This window comes from Anarrhichthys ocellatus, unplaced genomic scaffold (assembly GCF_004355925.1).
Source record: "Anarrhichthys ocellatus isolate YVR2014 unplaced genomic scaffold, GSC_Weel_1.0 scaffold23, whole genome shotgun sequence".
Lineage (NCBI taxonomy): Eukaryota > Metazoa > Chordata > Actinopteri > Perciformes > Anarhichadidae > Anarrhichthys > Anarrhichthys ocellatus.
Genome location: NW_022280053.1, coordinates 208,391 through 230,565, shown reverse-complemented (window position 1 = coordinate 230,565; position 22,175 = coordinate 208,391). Strand labels below are relative to the sequence as shown.

The 22,175-nt window shown below is 43.9% G+C and overlaps 2 protein-coding genes across 2 annotated transcripts in view; both read left to right on the top strand.

Annotated features, from left to right (window-relative positions):
* Positions 1 to 11,895, top strand: part of arsb (arylsulfatase B) — a 42,939-nt gene extending 31,044 nt beyond the window's left edge. The window contains exon 8 of the mRNA XM_031859873.1: positions 11,810 to 11,895. Within this exon, the coding sequence (XP_031715733.1) occupies positions 11,810 to 11,824 (15 nt within the window). The 3' untranslated portion in view covers positions 11,825 to 11,895. The remainder of the gene's footprint in view (positions 1 to 11,809) is intronic.
* A 281-nt stretch (positions 11,896 to 12,176) lies between these two features.
* On the top strand, positions 12,177 to 21,097 carry lhfpl2a (LHFPL tetraspan subfamily member 2a). The gene is made up of 2 exons (XM_031859875.1): positions 12,177 to 12,608; positions 20,036 to 21,097. Exons 1-2 carry the CDS (start codon positions 12,188 to 12,190, stop codon positions 20,290 to 20,292), a joined length of 678 nt encoding a protein of 225 aa, XP_031715735.1. The 5' UTR covers positions 12,177 to 12,187; the 3' UTR covers positions 20,293 to 21,097.
* The last annotated feature ends 1,078 nt before the right edge of the window (positions 21,098 to 22,175 follow it).

Sequence of the window (22,175 nt, the reverse complement as noted above, 5' to 3'; positions counted from 1 at the left end):
TACTTAAGGAACTTCACCTTCCTTATTTAGTCGTGAATATTTATTGTTGAAGAGAAAGAATCATCTTATTAAGTATCTGAACACAAACACTTTAATTTAAGGAAACTTCTGCAGATGGTTAAATTACACTGAGAGGTGTCTCTAATAAACTGTTGTCTGATTGCATATTTTCCACTTTACTACCCTGTGAATCATCTTTTGGGAGCTCTGTTTTAAATCATTTTAGTCAACTGAAGGTGAAGTTCACGCTGTGTTTTCCTTTGTCTGCCTCGCTGACTCATGAAATCTGTCCGGTGTATTTATCTGGATGGAGTAGGAAGTTGTGGGCGTTGTGGGGGTGTCCATGTTTTTCCAATACGGAGGAAAACAACGGAGTGAGAGCTAATGAGCAGGGACCACCTGTGAAGGTTTCAAAGTGGAAAGCCCCCCCCTGGCTAAGATAATAAACAGAAGAATCGTTTGTCCATTTGCTCTGAAAATAGGGAGACACTTCCTGTTATCTCACACTTGTTTTTGACTGGACCTCCTTTGTCTTCACGCTCTATATTGGGATGCATTAATGCTCTGTGCTCTAATGCTCTATATTGGGATGCATTAATGGGAACAAGCTGCCACTCTTATATCTTATCAGGAAGATCGTTAAAGAGCTGTTAACCTCGGTTAATAAACTCTTGAAATATGAGACATGAGAGTTTTAATAAATCCTGCCATGTCGGCTCTAAATCAGACATATTTCTCCATTTGTGTCTGCAGGATATCGCAATGTTTTGCCTGAATCTGACAGGTTTTTTGTGATTTTCTTTTTTTTATAGAAGAAAAGCGTGACTCTTCGACAATCATGTCTTTGTCTGGAAGTGAAAGCGCTCACTCGACTCACTTTACTCCCCCTGAAACCGGTCTGACAAAAGCAGCACGCGTCTTCATTTCTCAGCCTCCCACCTCCTTGTTTTGTCCTCTCGCCGTCTCCTTTTCACTCGGCGTCTCCCCTCATTTGTCTCCGTCCCTCGCCTCCTACGTGCGCCGTTAGCGTTTGATTTGCCGAGAGCCTGCGAGCGGGGAGGGGGGATATCACTTGATACTTTTATTATGCGTAACTCGAGAGAGTCCGGTGCCAACGTTCCTCGCCAGTGCTTACTTTTGATTTTGAGGAGGGGGTATCAGGTTAAGCTTGGAGTTGCCCACAACAGCAACGTCTCCCCTCTTGTCCCTCGGGGGGGGGGGTTTGGATAAAGCAGCCAGAGAGGTCTCAGTTTGCAGGGGAGTTTGTGTCAGAGCCACAGGGGAGTTAGGATTAAACTGCACTCATCCCAAATACAAAACACAGTGGGAACAATGCCTTTAGCCCTCCAGAGGAGAAGGGCCAAACCCCGTCCACCCAGCTCAGCACAGTGACTGATTTCCTGAGTCTGGCCTGGGAAACAAAAGCACGGGGATTTGAAGTGGAAGGACCCCTCCTCCAGTGTTTATGGTCCCCGGGGCTCTGTGCAGGGCTACGGTGGGGCTGGAAATGGTTAAGCATAATGGAGACAGTGTTAGACCTGAGGGCCCCCAAACTCTCCGGCTCTCTTAACAGTGGGGGACAGAGGAGAAGTGTCGCCCCCCCCAGTCCATCAGCAGTCAGAGGAAGTAGGTGTGAAGAATGTAGCCCCATATTTCTTAAATTGATATTTCAACTTGTTGAATATTTTCATTATTTACCACTACGAGGACTATTTCTTTTAACGATAAAAAGTTAACCTCCAGCAAATATCTGGGATCTGATACTTTTTCAAGTAAATCAAGTGATGCTTGGAAGCATGTTTATAAAATTATCAACAATAATATGAGATTTGTAGTTTGTGGGCTGCCAAAAAGTGTCTTTTTAACAAGACTAAGAGTCTGCAGTCGTGTTCAGGCACGGCAGTGCTTTGAGCTAAATGCTAATGCTAACACGATGATGTCTACAATGTTCACCAAAATACTCACGCATGCTAACATTAGCTGATTAGCAGTAAACACAATGTACAACCGAGTTTGATGGGAATGTCACTAGATTTGCAGGTATTTTGGTCAAAAACTGAAATATTTTGCACTAAATTGAAAACATAGAGGATCAATAAATGTATCAAGATTCATCCTCAGGGGACCATAAATGTTGCCCAAAATCCAATTGTTGGTGAGGTATTTCAGTCTGCTGCTAGCATGACTAACACTGTGATAAACCACATTTTATCTGGAGTACTTTTTGTAGCGTCATGCATTTACTGTTTTGGTTTTGCACACAACAAACAGTCGTGATTGTTGTTTGTTGTCGCTCCTTCAGGGCGCCGTGCCGTTGTGATGGATGTATCTCTGTTTCTGTTGATGTTCCTCGGCCTCCTCAATCCTCAGCTCAAACGAGTCATAATAAAGTAAAGTATCTCAAATGAAGTCAAAATGAAACTCTAGTATCATATATTCAAAAAAGTAATAAAAGGCATACTATAGTATGTCAACAAAATTTACATAGAAATCATAGTATATTATTTGGACAAAAAAATAATAACTCTTATGTGGCACAAAATAATCCGTCCACATGATGACTACTTCCCCGTCTGGTCCGGTTGGCCACCCACTTTGAGACCGCTGCGATATGTCAGATGGTCTTTGTTTTCCATCACCCTCTTAACCTTCACGCTGTGGGCCCGCCGCGCGAGGCCTGTCCTGGTCAATATCAGAAGATGAGGGATTGTTGACCTCCTCTTTCCTCCTCCTCAGCACAGCTGAGGAGTTACCCTGTCCCTCCTACTGGAGTGACTCCTGCTCCACTCAGACCAGACCGACACACACACACACACACAGTCAGTCGGATTGCATAAACAGATGTTTCCAGGGGGAACCAATAGAGGTGTGTGAGAGTGTTTTGTGTGCCCAGGTCCACATGTGTGTTTTTATTATGCTCCATGTATGTATTTGGACTCAAAAAAGGACTCCCGGGATCGGTGAAATTGTTTTCTTTTTCCCCTCATATACTGCAACTTTTTCCTCACGGCCGGAGGTGTTGCGTCTCTGTTAGCTCCACACCTCTCGCAGGTGTAGTCCCTGCTGACCACAAGCTGTGGGATCTGTTCCCCCGCTCGCGTTATTCCTTTTTAACCCCCCCTCCTTCTCTCTTTCCCACGCTCCCGTCTCCAATGTTGGGATTTCCTCACCTTCAGCACATCCGTGTGTTTATACTCCAGCAGCACCCCCCCTCCCCCCGGCAGAAAGTTAATAAATTAGCGAATACGCCGCAGAGATATCTCCCCAGCACCACGGCGTGTTCGACTGCAACCACTGTTGACAAGAGCGTTAATGGTTAAAAACGATGTGGCGTGACCCCGCTGGGGGAAAATGCATCTGTCTCCTGACCTCAGCTGTCATATTACATGAACGGATCAGTGTCCAAATGTATGAACAGGATCTTGAGGTTGTGAGTGGAGATACGCTATAGCAGAAAAAACATTTCATGCAGCTTTACAAAGAAATGTGTCTCTTTTCAGCAAGTTATTTTTTACGTTAAAGTCATGGAAGGAGACGGTACGAGGGCTGGATGTTGTTGACCTAAAGGTGTCGGTAGCACTGGGCATTGAAAACTCTGAGTTCTTTGTCTTTTGAGTTGATATAAATCAAAATGTGGCCGATTATTTAGGCAGAATTCTTGTGTTTACACAACTTTTAACACAAGATACCTTTACCTTCTTTTTGATAATTAACAAAAGTTTTTTTTAACAGGAAAACATGTTAATATTTCTGAAAGTGAGGTATGGAAACGGTTGGTACAGAACACCCAGCCCTGCCCAGGCTGTGAGCTAGATGTTGAACATCTGTCTTTGGGCCTTGAAGTGGCCAGATGGTCGTAGCTGCTCCCTCTGTGGGATTCAAGCTGAGCTCGGGCTTCTCTGATTGCACCGAGAAGCGACTGTACGTTAGTGGAGACTCCCCAACAATCCATTTGTCTCTCAGGATCTGCTTTCAGGCTGCACATTTGAAAAGTTAAAATAGGAAAAGGGCATGCTGTCTACATCCATACGCTACCATCAGGTATGCTATCCTCATCTAGAAATTTAATGGAGCACTCCAGAGAGCGAGTCATTATCTTTTTCCTCAACTGGAAACTCGTCGGAGCCAAATAATCCGTCCGTCCGTCCGTCCTCCTCCCTCAATGAACCCTGCGTAGCCTCTTCAGGGTGGCTGGATGCTGACGTAACACTCAGATTGAAAACACGTGGAGATAAAAAAAAATCATTCAGATATCTGCGAGGCACATCTGGGAATCATGCGTCGACACACAAGCCAAAAATCAAGCATTTGGTTTGTGTAGTGTGAAATCACTTCCTGGCCCGGCTCTGAACATCCAGGTCACGGGTTTATAGACACGGAACACTTTGCTGTTTACGTCGTTGTCATGTTCATGACTTCGTTTCACGATGTCATGAAAAGACTTGTGTTCTTCTGCAGATGCTTTATGCACCATTGTGTGAAATACTTGAGTGACACTTGAGACCTCTTGAAAGCCTCAACAGAAAAACTTTGGGGTGTCTCTGGAAAAACCTTCACTTGCAAGTGTCACTAAAAATGCTTTTTAGAAGTTCACTATGTCCAGCATTGGCTTTACTTTTTAGAACCGGAGGTTGTCACCTGGTCGGTTTGTAGAAGCGGAGGCGAGTGTGCTGCGTGGATTCTGTTGCAGAACAGTTGTTGTGTAGTTGTGTTAGAGGCCTGAATATTAATGAAACCATCCTTGGTGATGTGTGTGCAAAGTGTGTAAAGCTTAGATGATAGTCTTGGCTTGCATCTATTAAACCTACATCTATTATGTATAGAGTCTGTGTAAGACTTCTGCACCTGGTATTTTGCACACTGAAGAAGAAGGGTTGTTGTGATTCACCAGTACTGTCAAAGTAAGAACACGACAAGATGTTTCATGTTAAGAACACTTCATAAAATATCTTCATCCGCTTCTTAACCTGAACTGTCAGTTGGATTTTTTTTTCCCCCACTTGTTATCTGACTGTTATCAGTTTTCACTCTGCTTTGCTTCACACTCAACCCCTCTCTTCAGATCTACAACATGCTATTGATCATAGTCTGTCAAGGACAGAAGGATTACCAGCCGGGCTCGGTCGAATCTGTACCAATGATGATTTAACCTGGCATGTGTGCGTATGTGCTGGGGATCGGCCTCCTCAGATCTTCTGGTCTTTTGAAGTGAGGGTCTGCTCTGCATCGCTTTTTTTCTCGAGGGCTGCACAAGGGAAATCTCCCGGAGCATCATTCGTGCAGCACTGTCGGCTTTCCATTAGCCTGTAAGACGATATGTGGTCAGCCTGTGTCTGATCTGTATCTGTATTTCCACATCAACAAGATGTGAGAACGAGGTCTGCTCGCAGTCAGGTTGGCTTCAGATGCAGCCGAGAATATAAAGTCCAGTTGAGATATTTTAGATAGTTTGTTTGACTCTAAAATAAGCTGCAAACTGCTGCTAACTAGCTTAGTGTTTACAGTAACTGAGCATTACTCCTAAGGCTGAGGAGCTACTGACTATGTTAAATATTGCCTATTGGGCCTAGATGCTACTAGCACAGTTTAGGCTAACGTTAGCAGCTCTGCTCTACTATTTACTGGATAAAGGGGAAGTTTACACTCCAGCAAAGTTACCGAAGATAGCGCTGCGTCTGCCAAACACATCCTCATCCTAAAAGAGTTTTGTCTTCTAACCTTAAAAGCAAAAATATAGTTGTTTTAATTCATAAACAAGTGTTTAAGCTAACAGCAGCCAAACAGGCTAACAAGAATAATGCTGTTTGTTCTGCATGGATCGTCAACTGGTGCTAACTTTTTGCTTGCTACATGTTAGCATTAGCCTCAGTGTTTTAGCATGATATCATTTATAAACCATAAGCCATAAACTGAATATTCAGAGGAGGAGCGGGGTCGTCTTCCGTTCGGCGGTTCGATCCCCGGCCCATGTCGATGTGTCCTTGGGCAAGACACTTAACCACAAATCCTGATGGGCAGGTGGCACCTTGTGTGTGAATGGGTGTCAATGGGTCAATGACATGTAGTGTTAAAGCGCTTTGAGTGAAAGGGGCAAAAGGTTCATTTAACATTCAAAAAAAAAATCTCGTTATGAAACGTTTCAGCCGGCAAAATCTGCAGTTGCCAGCTAGAAATGGAAAGTCTGCTTTTGTTTACTTCTGTCTGAAATCAAGGAGCCCATTGTTTGAGAAATGACTGTGAGTTCTGTGTCGTAAACATTAAGGAGAGCTTGACAGGCATAACAACAGTATCTAAGGGAAAAGGCTCTTTTTGTGATATTCCAGACATTTTCGTGCGGCCTTTAAAAAGGTCCATTAACCTCTTCCCATCCAACTCGCAACCACAGGGTGAGAATGAGTCACCAGGATTTATTGGAAACGGGTCAAAGGTTTTTAGGATAAATGCATCTGGGTTTAAAAAGGAACTGTTTTTGGCTTTTGACTTCCATTCAAACTGATAAGAAAGGCCTCTTCCTCGGGCTTTCCACGCTGCTTTTGGCCTATCAGCTTCTCTTCCTGTTTGAGTCGGCCCCCTTTTTTTCCGGCCTCCATATGGAACTCATTTGTTCTCCCCCGTGTTTGAGCGACTACAACAGTCGGACGAACGCCGTAGCCGATTGCAGTGTTGGATGAATGCATCCCACTGCTGCTGTCAGCAGTCCTGGGACGCTTTGCTGCTGAAGCATCTGCTCTGTCGGTCAGTTAACCGGGGCAGAAACGTTATGTACAAACTAATTACAGAAACTAGTTGTGCACTAGATGCTTTAGAAGTCCACACTAGTCATGTATTCTTGTGTTCTTTTAAACACATTTTAATATGATGTTAAACTAGCAATGTACTCCCAAGTCCTATGTTATATTCACAATAATACAGCGTACCAGCTGGTGGTGCAAAAAGTACTCAGATATATTACTTAAGTAAAAGTAGCAATTCCACAGTGTAGAAATTTAAAAAAGAAAAGTAAAAGTATTAGCATCAAATACCAAATGTAAAATAATTCACTTTGCAGAATTTCAGAATAATATATATTTGATTATAGGATTATAATAATGAAGAATTAATTTGTTTATCACTTTCATGGTGCAGCTGGTAAAGCTAGAGCTCATTTTAATTGTTAAATAGTGGCAGGTATCTTGTGACTTTCACCAAAAGAATCAATAAAGTCTTCATCTATGACAATACATCGTCATTTATTTGTTTATTTATATTTTGTATTATTTATCTGAATCTGCAAAGTAACTAAATGTATCAAATACATGTAGTGGATTAAAAAGTACAAGTAGTGGAGTAGAAGTAGAATACAATGGAAATACACAATTAAAGCACGAGTACCTCCAAATTTAAGTACAGTATTTGAGTAAATGTACTTAGTTACTTACCACTACTGCTTTAAAGTAACACATAAAGATGACACTAGTTGTTTACTTGTAATATGTATTCAAATAACAATGGCAATAGAGCACGTTCACTGTTCTGTGAGGTTGTTTTAAGTATACAAACGTTTAGTGTAGTTTAGGTTCAGATGTTTTTTTGTAAATGAAGTGAAAATCTAACTCTTCTTTAGGCTGATGATAAGGTGTTGGCCTTGGCTGATTGAAAGTGTGCAGCAATGAAAACCGAGAGAGAGAAGGTGAGAGAAACCGAGGAAGAGGAGAGATCCTCTTTAGCTCCAGCTCTTGTTATTTTAACCCAGATTCAGCACTGAAATATGGCCACCATGTGGACTCTCTCAAGAAATGTGGCTCCAGTGTTCGGGGGTCCAACCAATCAGAGGAGACGCGGCCATCCAGGGGGGAGGGACTTAGGGGAGGGTCCGGGAGACAGGAGTCTGAGAGAGAAGCATTAAAAGTGTGTGAACAGAGGAGGAGAGTCAGGGCAGAGGAGCCACATCTCAAGGAGAGCTGGACTATCCAAAGACAAATGGAGACAGGTTGGACTGTTGTTTTAATTACCTTATCCTGCATTAATTCCCTCATTCATACTAACTGATGTGATAGGATGTAAATATAATGTTTAAGGTCTGAATCACAAGCTCCAGGATGCTGTGCACATGTGCAGAAGTGTTTGGAAAGACTTCTGTTATCACTATTAGAGTAATCCTCCTTAAATAACAGACTTAAATCTGTCTTTGAACTCCTGCAAAAGAGCCACAAAATAATATAAAACCAGTGTTTGTTGCTGCTGTTTGACATCCGACTATGTGGTTTCTCTTTGAGCCGTTATGAGACCAGAAAGTGTGACTGGACGAGTGTTTGTCGTCCTCCGTGACCAATCGTCTCCTGCATTCCCTTTCAGTAGCTGCAGGGGCTTCTCATTCAAACAGATCCTCACAGATTATAAGCGCTCCCTTTGTTTTAAAATTGCTTCCCTTGTTGGGTCACATGAGCCAAGAGGCTGGACAATGCAAGGGAAATTTAAATGAAGAAGCTGTTTGCCGTTGGATAATATTTATCCGAATGAGTAGATGCTTTTAATCGTTGTAGAAGCACATCAGAAACTCTCCGTAAACTCCTCATCCAGCTCTGAACAAACGCTCTCCATGGTGACGCGTTGCTCCGGTCGAGGCTTGTCTATAGACATGTAGATTGTTTCCGGTCAGTGGCAGCGTGGAAAGGCGTTTCCTGCTATGTTGTTGCTGTGATAAGAGAAAAGGCTGAGTGGACACTTTGAACAGCAGTTGTAGTCGCAGCTGAAAGGGGATGGCAGCGTTGGTCCTGACTGAAATATTTCTAAACTACTATTTGATGGATTGGCATGGAATTTGGTGCAGATGTTCATGATCCCCAGAGGTTGAATCCTAAAGACTTTGGTAATCCCCAAACTTTTCCTGTTGTGCCACCATTAGGTTGCCATTTTTGGCTAATAATGACATGTCTTGACAATTACTTGATGGATTGCCATGAAATTTGGTGCAGGTATTCATGATCCCCAGAGGTTGAAACCTAAAGACTTTCTTCTGACTTTCCATGAGGTTTTGTGTGACTGGTCATCACAGCTATAGAGTGCTAAAAGTCCAGACATGAGATGAGATGAGATGAGATGAGATGATCTCTGCAGGAATCTATGAGAAGAATTGACATGAAATTTGGAACAGACATTCATTTCCCCCTTAGGATAAATTATAATAACGTTGGTGATCCTCTGACTTTTCTTCAGACCCATCGTTTCAAATTTTGAATACTTTGGTTTATGACCGAATACCTGCTGTACTTTCTGTCTCGCACTAATTAGCAGATATTAGCATGCTAACACGCCAAACTAAGACGGTGTACATGCTAAACATATCTGCCAAACATCAGCATGTTAGCGTTGGCATTGTTAGCATCCCGACATCAGCATTAAGCTCAAAGCTTCAGCTGTAGACTTGTTTGTTTCAGTGTGCATTTTAATGGTCTTCCTTTTGCATCTTTAACAGACCATATATTAGTTGTTATTCAAGATGAGTAAAGCCTAGCTCACTCTTTGGGGGAGCATGTGTCAGATGGCTGGGAGTCTCATAAGTGTGTGCATGCATGTGGATCAGCATTGGGGGTCAACGGGGTGGTGGTTGCAGTCTGAAGCTTGTAAACTCTTCTGTGTATGTATAACGAGCCTCAGATAATGCTGGTCTCCCCCCCGGGTTACTCCCGGAGTATCAAGGACATCATAAATCCACCTCGAGCCTCACATATGTGGACTACCATGCTGCGCTCTATCTTGGGAAACTTGTGTTCTTGAAACAAATCTGTCTGTCTGGGCCTCTGTTGTGACAAATACCAGGTACATTAATAGAACCAGACTTGTTGTGGATCTACTAACCCACATTCAGCTCTCGGCAAACTGAGACCGGCTAGCAGGCACGTGATGCAAACATACTGCAGCCGAGCAAGGTCAGAGGTTAAGTGTCCGGGTCTTCAAAGCTCCATATCTCCCCAGCTGGTTCAAATTGTTTCAGCTCCAAAGTGTTTTCCAACAGTATTCCTGTCAGGGAGGAATTAGCGTTCGCAACCGGCCGGCAAATGCTTGACCCCAAAGCTGCGTTTGTCTTAAATCCTGACGTCAAACACAAGTCTCGTCAAAGGACTTCTGGGACTCAACGGTCTTTTCGTGCGAAGCGGGGGGGGTTAGGGGTAGGGGTGGGATGAGTTTCAAAAAGTCCAGCCAGTGAATGCGCTCCTGCATCTGTTCACGGTGACGCAACGAGAACAGTTTGTGATTCATAAAATTAATTTTGGTTTCAAATCCTCAGAGGCGGCTGTCTGTGCCTGTTCTTATGATGTCATCTGTCCAAACACACTTGACGTTAGCTCACTCACACACACACACACACACACACACACACACACCGCCCTGTGCTGTAAGAAACCACAGATCAGAAGAAAGGGTGAAAAAAAAAAAAAAGAACTGTTGTTGATATCTCGACAGGTTGACAAAGATCAAAGTTTGTGTGACGCTCTAACTCGCTCACACACTTTGCCGGGACGTCCCACAAGGGACGGCCGTGGCTCCAGTGACCCGTTGCTTTAAGGGGCTCGACGCGAGCGATGGAAACCTCACAATGCGGGCGGCATACGTGTCAACAGCAGGCCCCCGGATCCCTCTGCTGCGCTGCCAAAACACTGGTCGGAGAATGACTACCGGAGTCCCAGGAGGCGGCAGAAAAGAAAGAAAAGAACCAACTGTCAGCTTCGGCCCGGAGCTGCATTTATAACACACACACACACAAATGCCTGTATAAGGCTTTCAAACGTCTGCTTTTCAATGTATGTTCTGCTCAAATTTGTAAATATCTCTCATAGATAAAATCTCATAACTTAAATAGAAGTAGTGTTTTGATCTCTCGAGATCCTCCGGGGATCCTCAGGGCCTGAGATAAAGGATGATGAAAAGGTTCTCTATCATCCGTTTACTGGAATGTGTGTTTTTACTTTGTCATCGGAAAAAAAGGCGTCGCTTCATTTAAGGAAAAAACTTCATACAAGGTGTGAAAATGAGGCCCTTTATTTGCGTGTAATTTTTGTATTAGTGAAATAGGCCGGTTTATAACTCAGTCAGAGACACTTACGTCAAGGACTGGACATTTTAAAGCACACGGTTATACAATGGAAAAGACTTATTTCAGTGAAGATCCCAAGAGGAGAATTCAACTTTATTAATACAGCGCCAAATCAGTTATCTCAGAGCTCTTTTCTTGAGTTGGCTTTATTTAATGAACCAACACCATTGGCAGCTTCCTCATTGTACGTTGGTGTCTCTGACTCAGCAGTGCAGCGGGGTCGATGTCACTGAGGTTATCAGCAGACAGCCGGACAGGCCGCTGTGTTATCAACCGTCGGCTGACCCCCGGGTCATCTGAGTGGGCTGCTTGATGAGAGTCCTCCAGCTTGTTTTTCCTGTCTGTTCTGCATCCGCTTCTCCATTTTAAACCCTAACTCACCTTCACCTCCACGACATGCATAATGTTTTTCTAGTTTTCATCTTTGCAAACTCGGTCGCAAAGCAGAGTGCCCTGATCACAAATCCTTTAATGTAAACACAGCGAAAATAGAAGAGGCCCAGTTCAAACAAAAACATCCCCACACAATTAAACCTTCTCCTGAAGATCCCTTCCTCCTCTCTCTGCTGCTCCTCCACACTTTCCTCGTTCTGCTTTGCAGAAACAGGAGAGCTGCACTTCCTCAAATAAAAGGACTGACTTAGAGCTTCTTTTTATACATGCAATTACATTTCTTTTTTATGCACGCAATTAAATCCCTCCGCATGTTGTTCTTGTCCCTGTTTTATCTCTTAGGTGTGTCTGATGTGACGCCAGCGGGCTGGCTCAGGGAGCGCAACCTCAATACAATGTAGACGCCAAAAACCAGACAGAATAAGAGTCTGAAGACCGAGCCGACAGAAGGAGGGCGACTTCAAGGAGGAGGTAGAACAGCTGTGGGACGAAACGACACCGGCCAGAAGATAAGAAGCAAAAGGAGAAGCAGAGAAGGAGAAAAAAGAGGGAAGCTGCAGACTGTGATTCTTTGACGGGAACCCTTTGTGTTCAGCGGCGTCGCCTAACTCACTCACCACAAGTGCTCACTCGCCCTCGCATCTCCGCCGGAGAAGCATCGCACCCTCAGCTCTCGGGTCTTTTGAAGGGGCCTCCCGCGAGACTCCAGCCGCCGTCAGCATGTGCCATGTCATTGTCACCTGCCGCTCCATGCTGTGGACTCTGCTGAGTATCGTGGCCGCGTTCGGAGAGCTCATCGCCTTCATGAGCACCGACTGGCTGGTGGGATTCCCCCGCACGCCCGATGCCGTCTTCGGCCCCCATGGGGCCACCGCGGCCGGAGAGGCCTACAGGCCCACTCTGGGCATCTACGGCCGCTGCATAAAACTGCCCCACCTGAAGCGCGGAATACTGTGCGGACCGTACGCGATACACTTTGGGGAGATTGCCAGCGGGTTCTGGCAGGCCACGTCCATCTTCCTGGCGGCGGGGATCCTGCTGCTGTGTGCCGTGGCGTTCATCTCGGTCTTCACCATGTGCTTCCAGAGCATCATGAAGAAGAGCATCTTCAACGTGTGCGGACTGCTGCAAGGGATCGCAGGTGAGCACAGATCTAATGATTACCTTTAGAATTTCTACCGTGTTAGATTAGAAAACAGTATGCATATTCTTCCGGGACAGAAGGTAGTAAACAGACTCAGGTTTGTGTTATTGAACAAATAGTCTGAAGGCGCCAGTATAGTTCATCAGAACTGCTTGTCGGATGGTCAAACCGCTTCAGAAATGAATTGGGGGGTCCAATCCGTCAATCTGACATCCGCACCCGACTTTACTGATTTAAAGAGAACAGGAATCTCGGAAGCCAACTCGGTCCGTCTAACCTTTAATTGTCTCTCTTCATTCTTGCGGTGTCCGATGTTCATCAAGGTAAATTAAAAGTTCTACTTTCAGCCGAACACGTTCATTACGAGCACCACAGCTCCCACCGCTAGAATGATGTTTGATTCTCACTGAGCCCTCTGTGAACTTTTACCCCAAGATGGTCAGAAGTTTTTCTTTTTCTTTTTTTCCACCCACGGAGCAACTGCCACCCAAATATTTACTTTCCACCCAGTCAGATGGAGACTCTCGATCCCAAAACAAAACGAGTTGAACGCGCCTGCGTATCTGTGTTTGTGTGTGAAGAGTGCGTGTCCTTTGGTTGTGGCCACTTTGACTCAGCGTGGTGAGTTATGGAAGGGAGGAGGCCATGAGATCATGCTCGCTGAACCTCCTCTGTCTCCCACAGCTCTGTGGTGGTGGTGGTGGTGAAATGGCCGTCCTCCCCCACTGTTGTTTATTTGGTGCAGGCCCAAACAGAAAAAAGGTGGGCGTGTGGTGAAGGACATGCCAAGCTGTAAACTCAGCTCAGTGCGGCCCTGCTGACCTGAGAGAGCGCTTAAATCATGTCTGCCGGAAGGCTCTCTCTGCTCCATAAGCCTGGAACAACTTAATGTGAATGTTTAGTCAGGACACAATAAGTTATTTCTTTTAGTAGGCTAGTTAGATTGAGTCAGATGTAGGGTTCAGACGATATGAATTTGTAACTTCCTCTTTATTACTGCATCTCTTAGGTATTTGTGTGCGATGTTGTAAATCAATGAGCAGGACTCCTTAAAGCCAATATTAGATTTTTTTGATTATTTCCACATACTGTTCCGCTAAAGGAGCACTAAATATGCTACTTTTGGTTCAGCTTCTGAGCTATAAGGAGGCGAAGGAGTTTGAACACCATGAACTATGAACACCAACAGCAGAGAAGTGAATCATGTTTTTTTTATTGCTGTGAGTTTCTATTGGGTTCTATTGTAATTGTGCGAATCCAAGCAGAGTAGATGTTTGCTGCAAGCAATGCCAGACTTCAGTCTCCTTTCAAGTCGACAGACGATCAATAATTAACAGATTTTTTTATTTGGAGTATAAGTTTGACTCTTGTTCTTACGCCTGTCAAGCTTCCCGTTCTCGCACCAGCAATTTTTAGTAATTATTTTAAACAATCTTTGATTTTGGGGTCTTTTGATGACGGCCATCTACTTTGTCATCTGAATCTTATTTCCTGCAGATTTGATCAGCTGTAGCTAGCTAGCTAATTAATGCCGAAACCTCTGTCTCTACTAAGTTTTTGACTGACTCGCTTTGACGACATCAATGCAACTGAAATTGCACTTGATGGATACATACAGTACTAATATAATATAATATTCTAATTGATAACTCTGTTCAGAAAAGTGTAGAAATGGAGTGTACTCATAGCCCAGCATAGAGTTACATAACCTGCATTTATATTTACCATCTAAATAAAGCTCTGGGAGTCTGGCTTCAGTAATGAAAATGGGGAAATGCACCGCTGAGTCTCCTCATTGTGAGGACGATGAGGAAGAGGAAAGGGGGCGAGAGAGGAGCTTCAAACAGCTGCTGAGGAGGCAGGAGGGCTTCCTTCGTTGCCTGTGGAGCTGAAGGCCGATAACCTTTCACTCATTTCAACCGCAGGAAGAGATAAGATGGAGAACCTGACATCCAACAGTCTTCACCTCTTTCACCTAATTTCATCCTCGCAAACTGTTGGCCAGCTGGTTTGAGCACCAAGCTGACCGTAAACCCCAATTGACCCTTTGCTAAGCCCCGCCCCCTGCTGCTACTCCATCAAACTGTCAAAGCTACGTTACTATGGAGCCCACACTGTCACTAACTGCACTCTTTGAAGAAGTATTATCTTTGGAAAAAACAGACAGAAGGGTCTACAAAATGTGAAGGATATATCCAGGATGTCAAACTGATTCAGCAGCTAAAACATGTTTAAAAAGATAAAGATAGAAGCTAAAGCAACACTTCACCTGAGACAGAAAACAATAAAATTAAGGAACAACAGTGTTCCTGTAAAGCCGGGTAGGTCTTTATTCACTGTTACAATCATGTGTATACATTCAGTATACCTTCAGCAGCTAGCGTAGCATCAAAGTGCTAACGCATTTAACCACGACTAGCGCCAAATCCCCAAAATTAGCTTGAAAATTAATAAAATCTAAAACCGTTGAATTAGAGTCTACGGAGCAATGCCGATTAGTAGTCGGAGTTGGCAGATTTTACACTATGATTGGCCAGTCTGCTTTTTGGGGGCGGGACTTCAAAGTCCAAAGAATGCTCCTAAAACCTGAATAATACAGCATATCCTACGTGTCTTACATCGGGAAAAACCCTGTATCAAATTCTGAATATCATCATATTCTGAATATAAGTGTGCATGTAAATGTAGTCCATCAATCAGTTCAGTGTGTTCTGAGAGTCCTCGGCATGTCTTCTCTCAAAGGCCTACGAATGATATCACTCTCGCCGATATCCACCGGCAGCGCCGCACCACACCGACTCCCCGCTAATCACTATTTCCACTCCTCGTGCCGACCCTCCGCTGATGAGAAAACTGAAGCCAGACTCGCAGATGTTTGGAGGGAAGTGATTGACCTCAGATGGGAAGATTGTGATGCCGTTGCCAGGGGATGGTCACGTCATTGCACTGGAGCCTCCAAAAGCCCATTAACCTAATCTGCACTCGCACTGATGTCACTTGTACTTTTTTTGCTCTTTTGTCCCCTATGACACACTTTCTGCCGGCCAGAGTGTCTCGGATGTCATTAAACTAGACTCAGTTTCAGGTGGTTTTAAGATTTCAGCTGAAGGTAAAGCCATTCCCTTTGCTTTACGTAATCGAATGGACGATCTTCAGTTGAGGGTCACACTTTGTATCCTGCAGGCTCACATATGTAGAGCCCCCTAAAGGCTTCTTGTAGACTACCGGTGAGTGAATTCTCTGTACATTCATTGAAACACCGTCCTCACTCATCATCACTCGTGTTAAACTTCAGCCAAGAAGGGATTAGAGACGAGACGGCAAACAAACTCGGCCGTAAAACTGTCTCAGATTCTTGTTGCCTTCAGGTGGTGAAGGCTTTTATTACCGGCCGTAAACTTTCTCTTCTAGTCGTGAGTCACAGAGCTTGTCACAGGTTTAACCGTTGACCGTGACTCAGCTCCAGGCTGGAACCAGGGGTAAACAAAAAACAAAATGTTTTACAGGAATTGAAGCAGCGTTACTGTGTCATGTTGATTCTGACTCGAGATAAGACGTGTGACGCAAAAGAGTGAAACAGAACGGCTGACTTTGACTGATAAGAAAATGGGATTCCAATGCTTTTACTAGCTTTTACTGGATATCTGTGTTTACAATGAGGTTTGGCCGTTTCATAATTACTAATGAAGAGCAAATGGGAAATATTAGGAAAACCTTGTTGTTTACAGTCATATATCTGTAATTCTACAATGGGTAAATAATTAAATCATTACTTCTTTAATTAGGAAGCCAGCAGCTGTTTTAAGCAAATAAGCTCTTAAGAACTCACCGACCACGACCTCAGACTACCAGGTAAACCAGTTGAAAAATGAGTGAGTATATGCAGATTTTTTAAACACGGAGAAACCTGCTAAAAATAGGCTAAAGACTCCTTTCCCTTTGCCAGTAGAGGAGTATACCTTTCTGATTTTATTCCGGTGTTAACTTTCGACGTCTTGGACACACCAGAGGCAGGGTTAGTAACCAATGAAATTGTTTGAATAATGTGTGTTTTAGGATTAACGAGGTAAAATTACTGTTTCTGTCAATGGAGTCTAGTGGCTTTGAGTAGCACATTTCTTTTCACATTTAACACAGTGAGTTAAGGGTTTATTTCGACCAAACCAGAGTTGGTGATTGTTGGAACAGTGGAAAGACTAACCAAGACATTGTTAATGAATTTTATTCTGTTTCCGTGGAGTTTGAATGAGCTGTGTTTCAATGATCAACGTGGTAAAATGTTCTCTGACTGGAGTCTGGTGGCTTTGAGGAGAGCATATTAATGTTTTGTACATTATTATATTTGTCCAAACATCTGTTGATTTTATTCATTATATATTTACTTTAACGCTCAAGAGTTGGTGGAGACCAAAACAGAGCTAAAGGTTACCTTAATTTGGAGGCACCTGGTGAGACCTCCACCAAGGCCATAAAGACCAGCCTCCTCTGGTTGTGTCTCACTGGTTGGCGGGTTGTTGGATGTGTGAATAAGTGACTTAGCTTAACATGTTTGCCAAGTCAACCTCAGAAGGCGATGCTATGTCAGTGCCGTGTTTACAGCTTGGTGCAATAAAAAGTCTATAAATAGCTTTAAGAACAAATAATATGCAACAAGACTAAAAGTCTCCGGCCACGTTAAAGTAGAGCTTTGAGCTGTTAACCTGATCTCAACATGCTCTCAGTTACCAGTTCATTAGACACACCTTGCTGCAACTAGTGCACTGGTTCAGACATATTGTGGGGTCCACAAAATATTAGAAAACAGCTGCTATTATAACACGAAACTGTTTAACAGCAGCACAAACTACAGCTTCTGAAACGATCATCACGCTGAGTCAAGAGCCTCTAAAAGTGAACTTTGTAACCTTCATGAAAGTAGGATTTACTGCAGGGCTGCTGTCGTTAAAGCCAAGAACAAACTGGCAACTGTTTGCTTCTTATATAAATTCAAACTGTAGGTGATAATGAATAATAATAATAATAATAATAATGAATATCGAATAATAGAGAAAATATTGTTCAGTATTTTACTTTGCCCTCTCGCTGTCTCTTCTCCTTATTTTTGTCTTTTTTCCTGGAAAGGAAAAAGGGGTTGCCAGATTTGAGTGCAGACCTGCTGTGCTGTATTACAGGGTGGAGGCTGTGGGAGCAGGGGTTAGAAAGGGGGGGGGGGGGGGAGGGGGTTTGGTGGCAGGGAGGCATGGAGTGATGGGGGGGAATTGACAGTTTGGAAGTTAACGGAGACAAGAGCCAGTGCAGAGGGAGCAGTGGGGTTGGGAGGGTGGAGCGCAGAGGGATATTAGGTTAGAAGGTCTAGCTTGTGTGTGGGGGGGTGGGGGTGGGGGTGGGGGTTGGGAAGGGGGGGGTCTTAGGAGGGGTGGAGTTGTGAATTAAAACCATACCTTCAATCCATCACTGGAGCCGGTCTGGACGTCGAGGCAACATGTGGAAAGAATTTATGACCTAGTTTTCATTTCCTTGTTTAATATGATATTGGGTGCTTTTAAGAGGGAGAGAGAAAGGGAGGAAGCAGAGCGAGAGAGAGAGAGGATTAGGAGAGAGGGAGAGGAGACGGTTTCACCTCCACATTTGTTTTTTTGTTTTTATGAAGCAAAGCAGCGAGACCTAAACGTTCAGACTGAACCTCTCGTATCCCCGTCTGGTTCATTTATTGTCTGTAATTGTATTATTGTAAACGTTTCCTCCTGAGCTCCGATTGGTCGGCTCAGCTGCAGAGCAGGAACCTCGTGACGTTGAATCACTTGAAGGCTTTATGGTTTTAGTTGATGTGTAATCTATAAGGAGAGCAGAATGTCACAGTGCTGGAGGAAGTACTCGGATACTTTACTGCAGTAAGAGTAACAACAACAACAGTGTAGAAATACTCTGTTATGAGTAAAAGTCCTGCATTCAAACAACAAAAGTATTAGCATCAAAATATACTTTAAAGAGGACAAAGTAAAAGTACTAATAATGCAGAACGTATATTATATTACTGGAGTATAGTTATTGATGCATGAGCTCATCACTTAAATGCTGCAGCTTGTGAAAGAGTTTAATTACTTTATAATTGGATTAGTGCTGACGCAGGGAAAGAATTTCCCATGTGGTAATAATTATTGTCTCAACAGTGCAATATGCACTATTATTGGCTTTATTATTATTATTGTCATAGAAATAATCATTATTGTTTGGCTATAATTAGGTAAATTGTTTCTTTTCAATGAGGCTGTATTGCAAACAAAAAACAATAAAGTTTCATTCATTTGTTGATTATATTTTGTATTATTAATCTCAAATAACTTTAGAGGAGAAGAAGTAGAAGGAAGCCGTTTCTTTCCTCTGGTACTGAACTCGGGTCCCGGTAGTAGAAGGGGTTCAAAGTGAGACAGGAAGTCATTCCATCCAGGACGCCTGGAGGGTCAGCCAGAGACCGGAGCAGGGGGGAAAGCCCCTCATAGACCTCTTTCCTGTTGTTCTCCGACCCGACAGCCACGTGGGTCAAGATTCCGGCTCAGGGTCTCTTCTTTCCTGCCTCACCGGAGGCCTCGCTGTGGTTCTCTTTACTTGCGCTTCATCATCTCGGCCTGACGGGATGCTTTGAATGCCGCGATGGCAGGAAATGTTTTTCGTACCAGAGAACGGTGCCGGTCCCTCAGAAACACAAGCACGTTTGCCTAAAGACGGGGATGTTTAATCAGACACGTTGGTTGAGAACGAGAGGACGGTGGTCTGTGTTAACGTGGAGGTTATTCAGTGTTAAACGTACCGCTTCTGTCTGATTTAAACACTCTGGCTGTGAAGCTAACCAAAGGAAGTTCTGTTTAGCTTATAGACCATTTCACAGATGTTCCAGTTTATTTCCTGTTGCTGTGTATGCAGATGACATCAGCTGACAGGAAGTAAACATGGACCCTCAGCTGTTGGGCCCCAAACCTCTTTGATTTCAGCGTACTGTAAATATAGAATTTGGACGAGGAAACGTAGAACCAAGCCAGCAGGAGAAATTAGATTTTAAAAGAAACGGTAGTTATTTGCTCTCATCAAAGCCACCAGACTCCATTGACAAAAACATTTTATTTTACCTGATCATTGAAACACAATATCTCGTTTGATGTCGATATTTTCAACGTATAAATAGTTTGGCAACCCCTGAAATACGATCACATTCTATGTGTGATTATGTCCTTTAGACTGTCTCTAGTCCCCATTGTACCTTTTTAAAATCTTACCTCAGGGTCCAGGAAAGGAATTTGAGAAAAGATTTCTATTTCTAAGGTCAAGAATGAACTTTCTTGCTCGTTTCACGTTGTTTGGCGCCCTAATATTTCTATGCATATTGTATTTTAATAAACGCTCCCTCTCTTTTGTTTCCCTCCTCGCAGGTCTGTTTCTGATCCTGGGTCTGATGTTGTACCCCGCCGGCTGGGGTTCGGACAAGGTCCAGCTGTACTGCGGCGCCGACGCGGCTCCGTACCAGGCCGGGCTCTGCTCCATGGGCTGGGCCTTCTACACCGCCATGGGCGGCACCGTGCTCACCTTCGTCTGCGCCGTCTTCTCCGCGCAGGCCGAGATCGCCACCTCCAGCGACAAGGTGCAGGAGGAGATCGAGGAGGGGAAGAGCCTCATCTGCCTCCTCTGAGAGGCCCAGACACTTTTGTGTAGAAGAAGAAGGAGAAGGAGAAGAAGAGCCACCTGCCCTTCTGTCTTTAATAAGGCCGACCTGTGAAATGGAGGCCCCCGCATTGTTTACCACTAAAAACCGACTCTTTGTTTGTCTCCGTCTTGTGTTTACGTGGGAGAAATCTACAAGTGCCAAGTTCTTTCTTTCCTCAGTGTTTGTCTTCGTGTTCGTGTTTTAACCGTGTGGACGCCCAGAGAGGCGTGTTCTGTAAATAAGTGTGATGATATATATATTTTGTACATAGTGATGATCGCAGAATGATTGGCTGGGCTGATGATGTCACTCTTGCCTTTTTTTATGCCACCAGACCACGAGCAGCCGACCTGTTAGCTGTCTGCCACGTGTGAGTGTTAGCTCAACAAGGGAACCACTACTCAGTCAGAATAAACTACTCGGAATGAACGGCTCCAGCTCAGAGTGGACGTCCTTTTTAGAAGCTTACAGAATGTACTGTCGTCTGAATCGTTTGTTTTTTGCAGACTCTTGAAATGTATCGACGGAAAAAAACGAGTATTCGCACAGCTTGCACGAGGACGATGAAGCTCCGTGGTGCGTTCTGTTTGTCCTCTTCTTTCTGCAAAAAGAAATCCTGATATGAAGTGAGCTGGACCCCGTGCAGGGTCCCCGTCTGGTCCTCATCCAGCGGACGTCCTGTAACCTGTGCACAAAGACATGGACATGCACGAGGAGGACGTGAAGTATCGCTGTTTGTTAGTGACGTCTGGTTTCAGGGAGTCTATGGAGTCGTAGCTGGTGTCCTTCTGCCCAAACGAATAAAGAGAATGGAGAAGAAAATGAGGTTTCAGTTCTTTATACTGTGGAAGCAGTAACTGTGGGGAGGAGGAGGAGGAGGAGGGAAGGGAAGGGGAGGAGAGGAGAGGAGGAGATGCAGCAAGTGGAGCAGCCAGCTTGGTGCTGAGACCTCGGTTTGGCCCTTGAGGTAGGGGTGGGTACTTTTTCCAGCCAGCGGGTGATCAGTTTTTCCACTGATGCAGAACTCTGTGTGTGTGTGTGTGTGTGTGTGTGTGTGTGTGTGTGTGTGTGTGTGTGTGTGTGTGTGTGTGTGTGTGTGTGTGTGTCATATTCAACTAAGTCAAAGTATCCTTATACACCAAGTTCTTATCTCTTACTTACTAAAAAGTTACTCCTCAGTCTTCCTACAACAGTCCAGCAACACGTGTCAATTTCCGCTCCTTACAGTCCTTTCAAAATAAACTTCCGTCTTCACAGGAAGCAACTTGGTTTGTTTCAGGCAACAGAACTACTTTAGTGAGGTTTAGGAAAAAGATCGTTTAATACTTAGTTCAGGAAAAGATCATCGTTTGGGTCGCACAAAGGACAAACTGAAGTACAAAAGTGTTTAACTCCAATACTTATTTGACAGCTGTAGTTACTTTTAACATTTAGATTTAAACAAAGAAGCACATTGTTATGTTTGGTTTGTGCCCCCTTAAAAAAACAATGTGTATTTGTTCAATGTATTTAAAAAAGTTAGAGGAAAATTCCCAAAATTAGTACAAATTAGTATATCAGAACTTTGTTTCTTCTTCTCTCCCATTAATCATCTCATGATCCTTCAGATTTATCTGGTGACCCTTTGCAGGGGCCCGACCCCAAGGTTGAGAACCACTAGACTAAACTAACTGATACACAATCGGTGAGATTGATGCTTTAAAGGAACGGCGTGATTTATGGTCTCAATCTCTAGTTTCAAGTCTTCTTCAATACAGCACGATGTTCATTTAGTAAGTTATGGTCCATTTACAGTCAAACATACAGTATATAATAATGTATTTAGGGCGGGGCTACCTTGTGATTGACAGGTCACTACCACGGCGTTG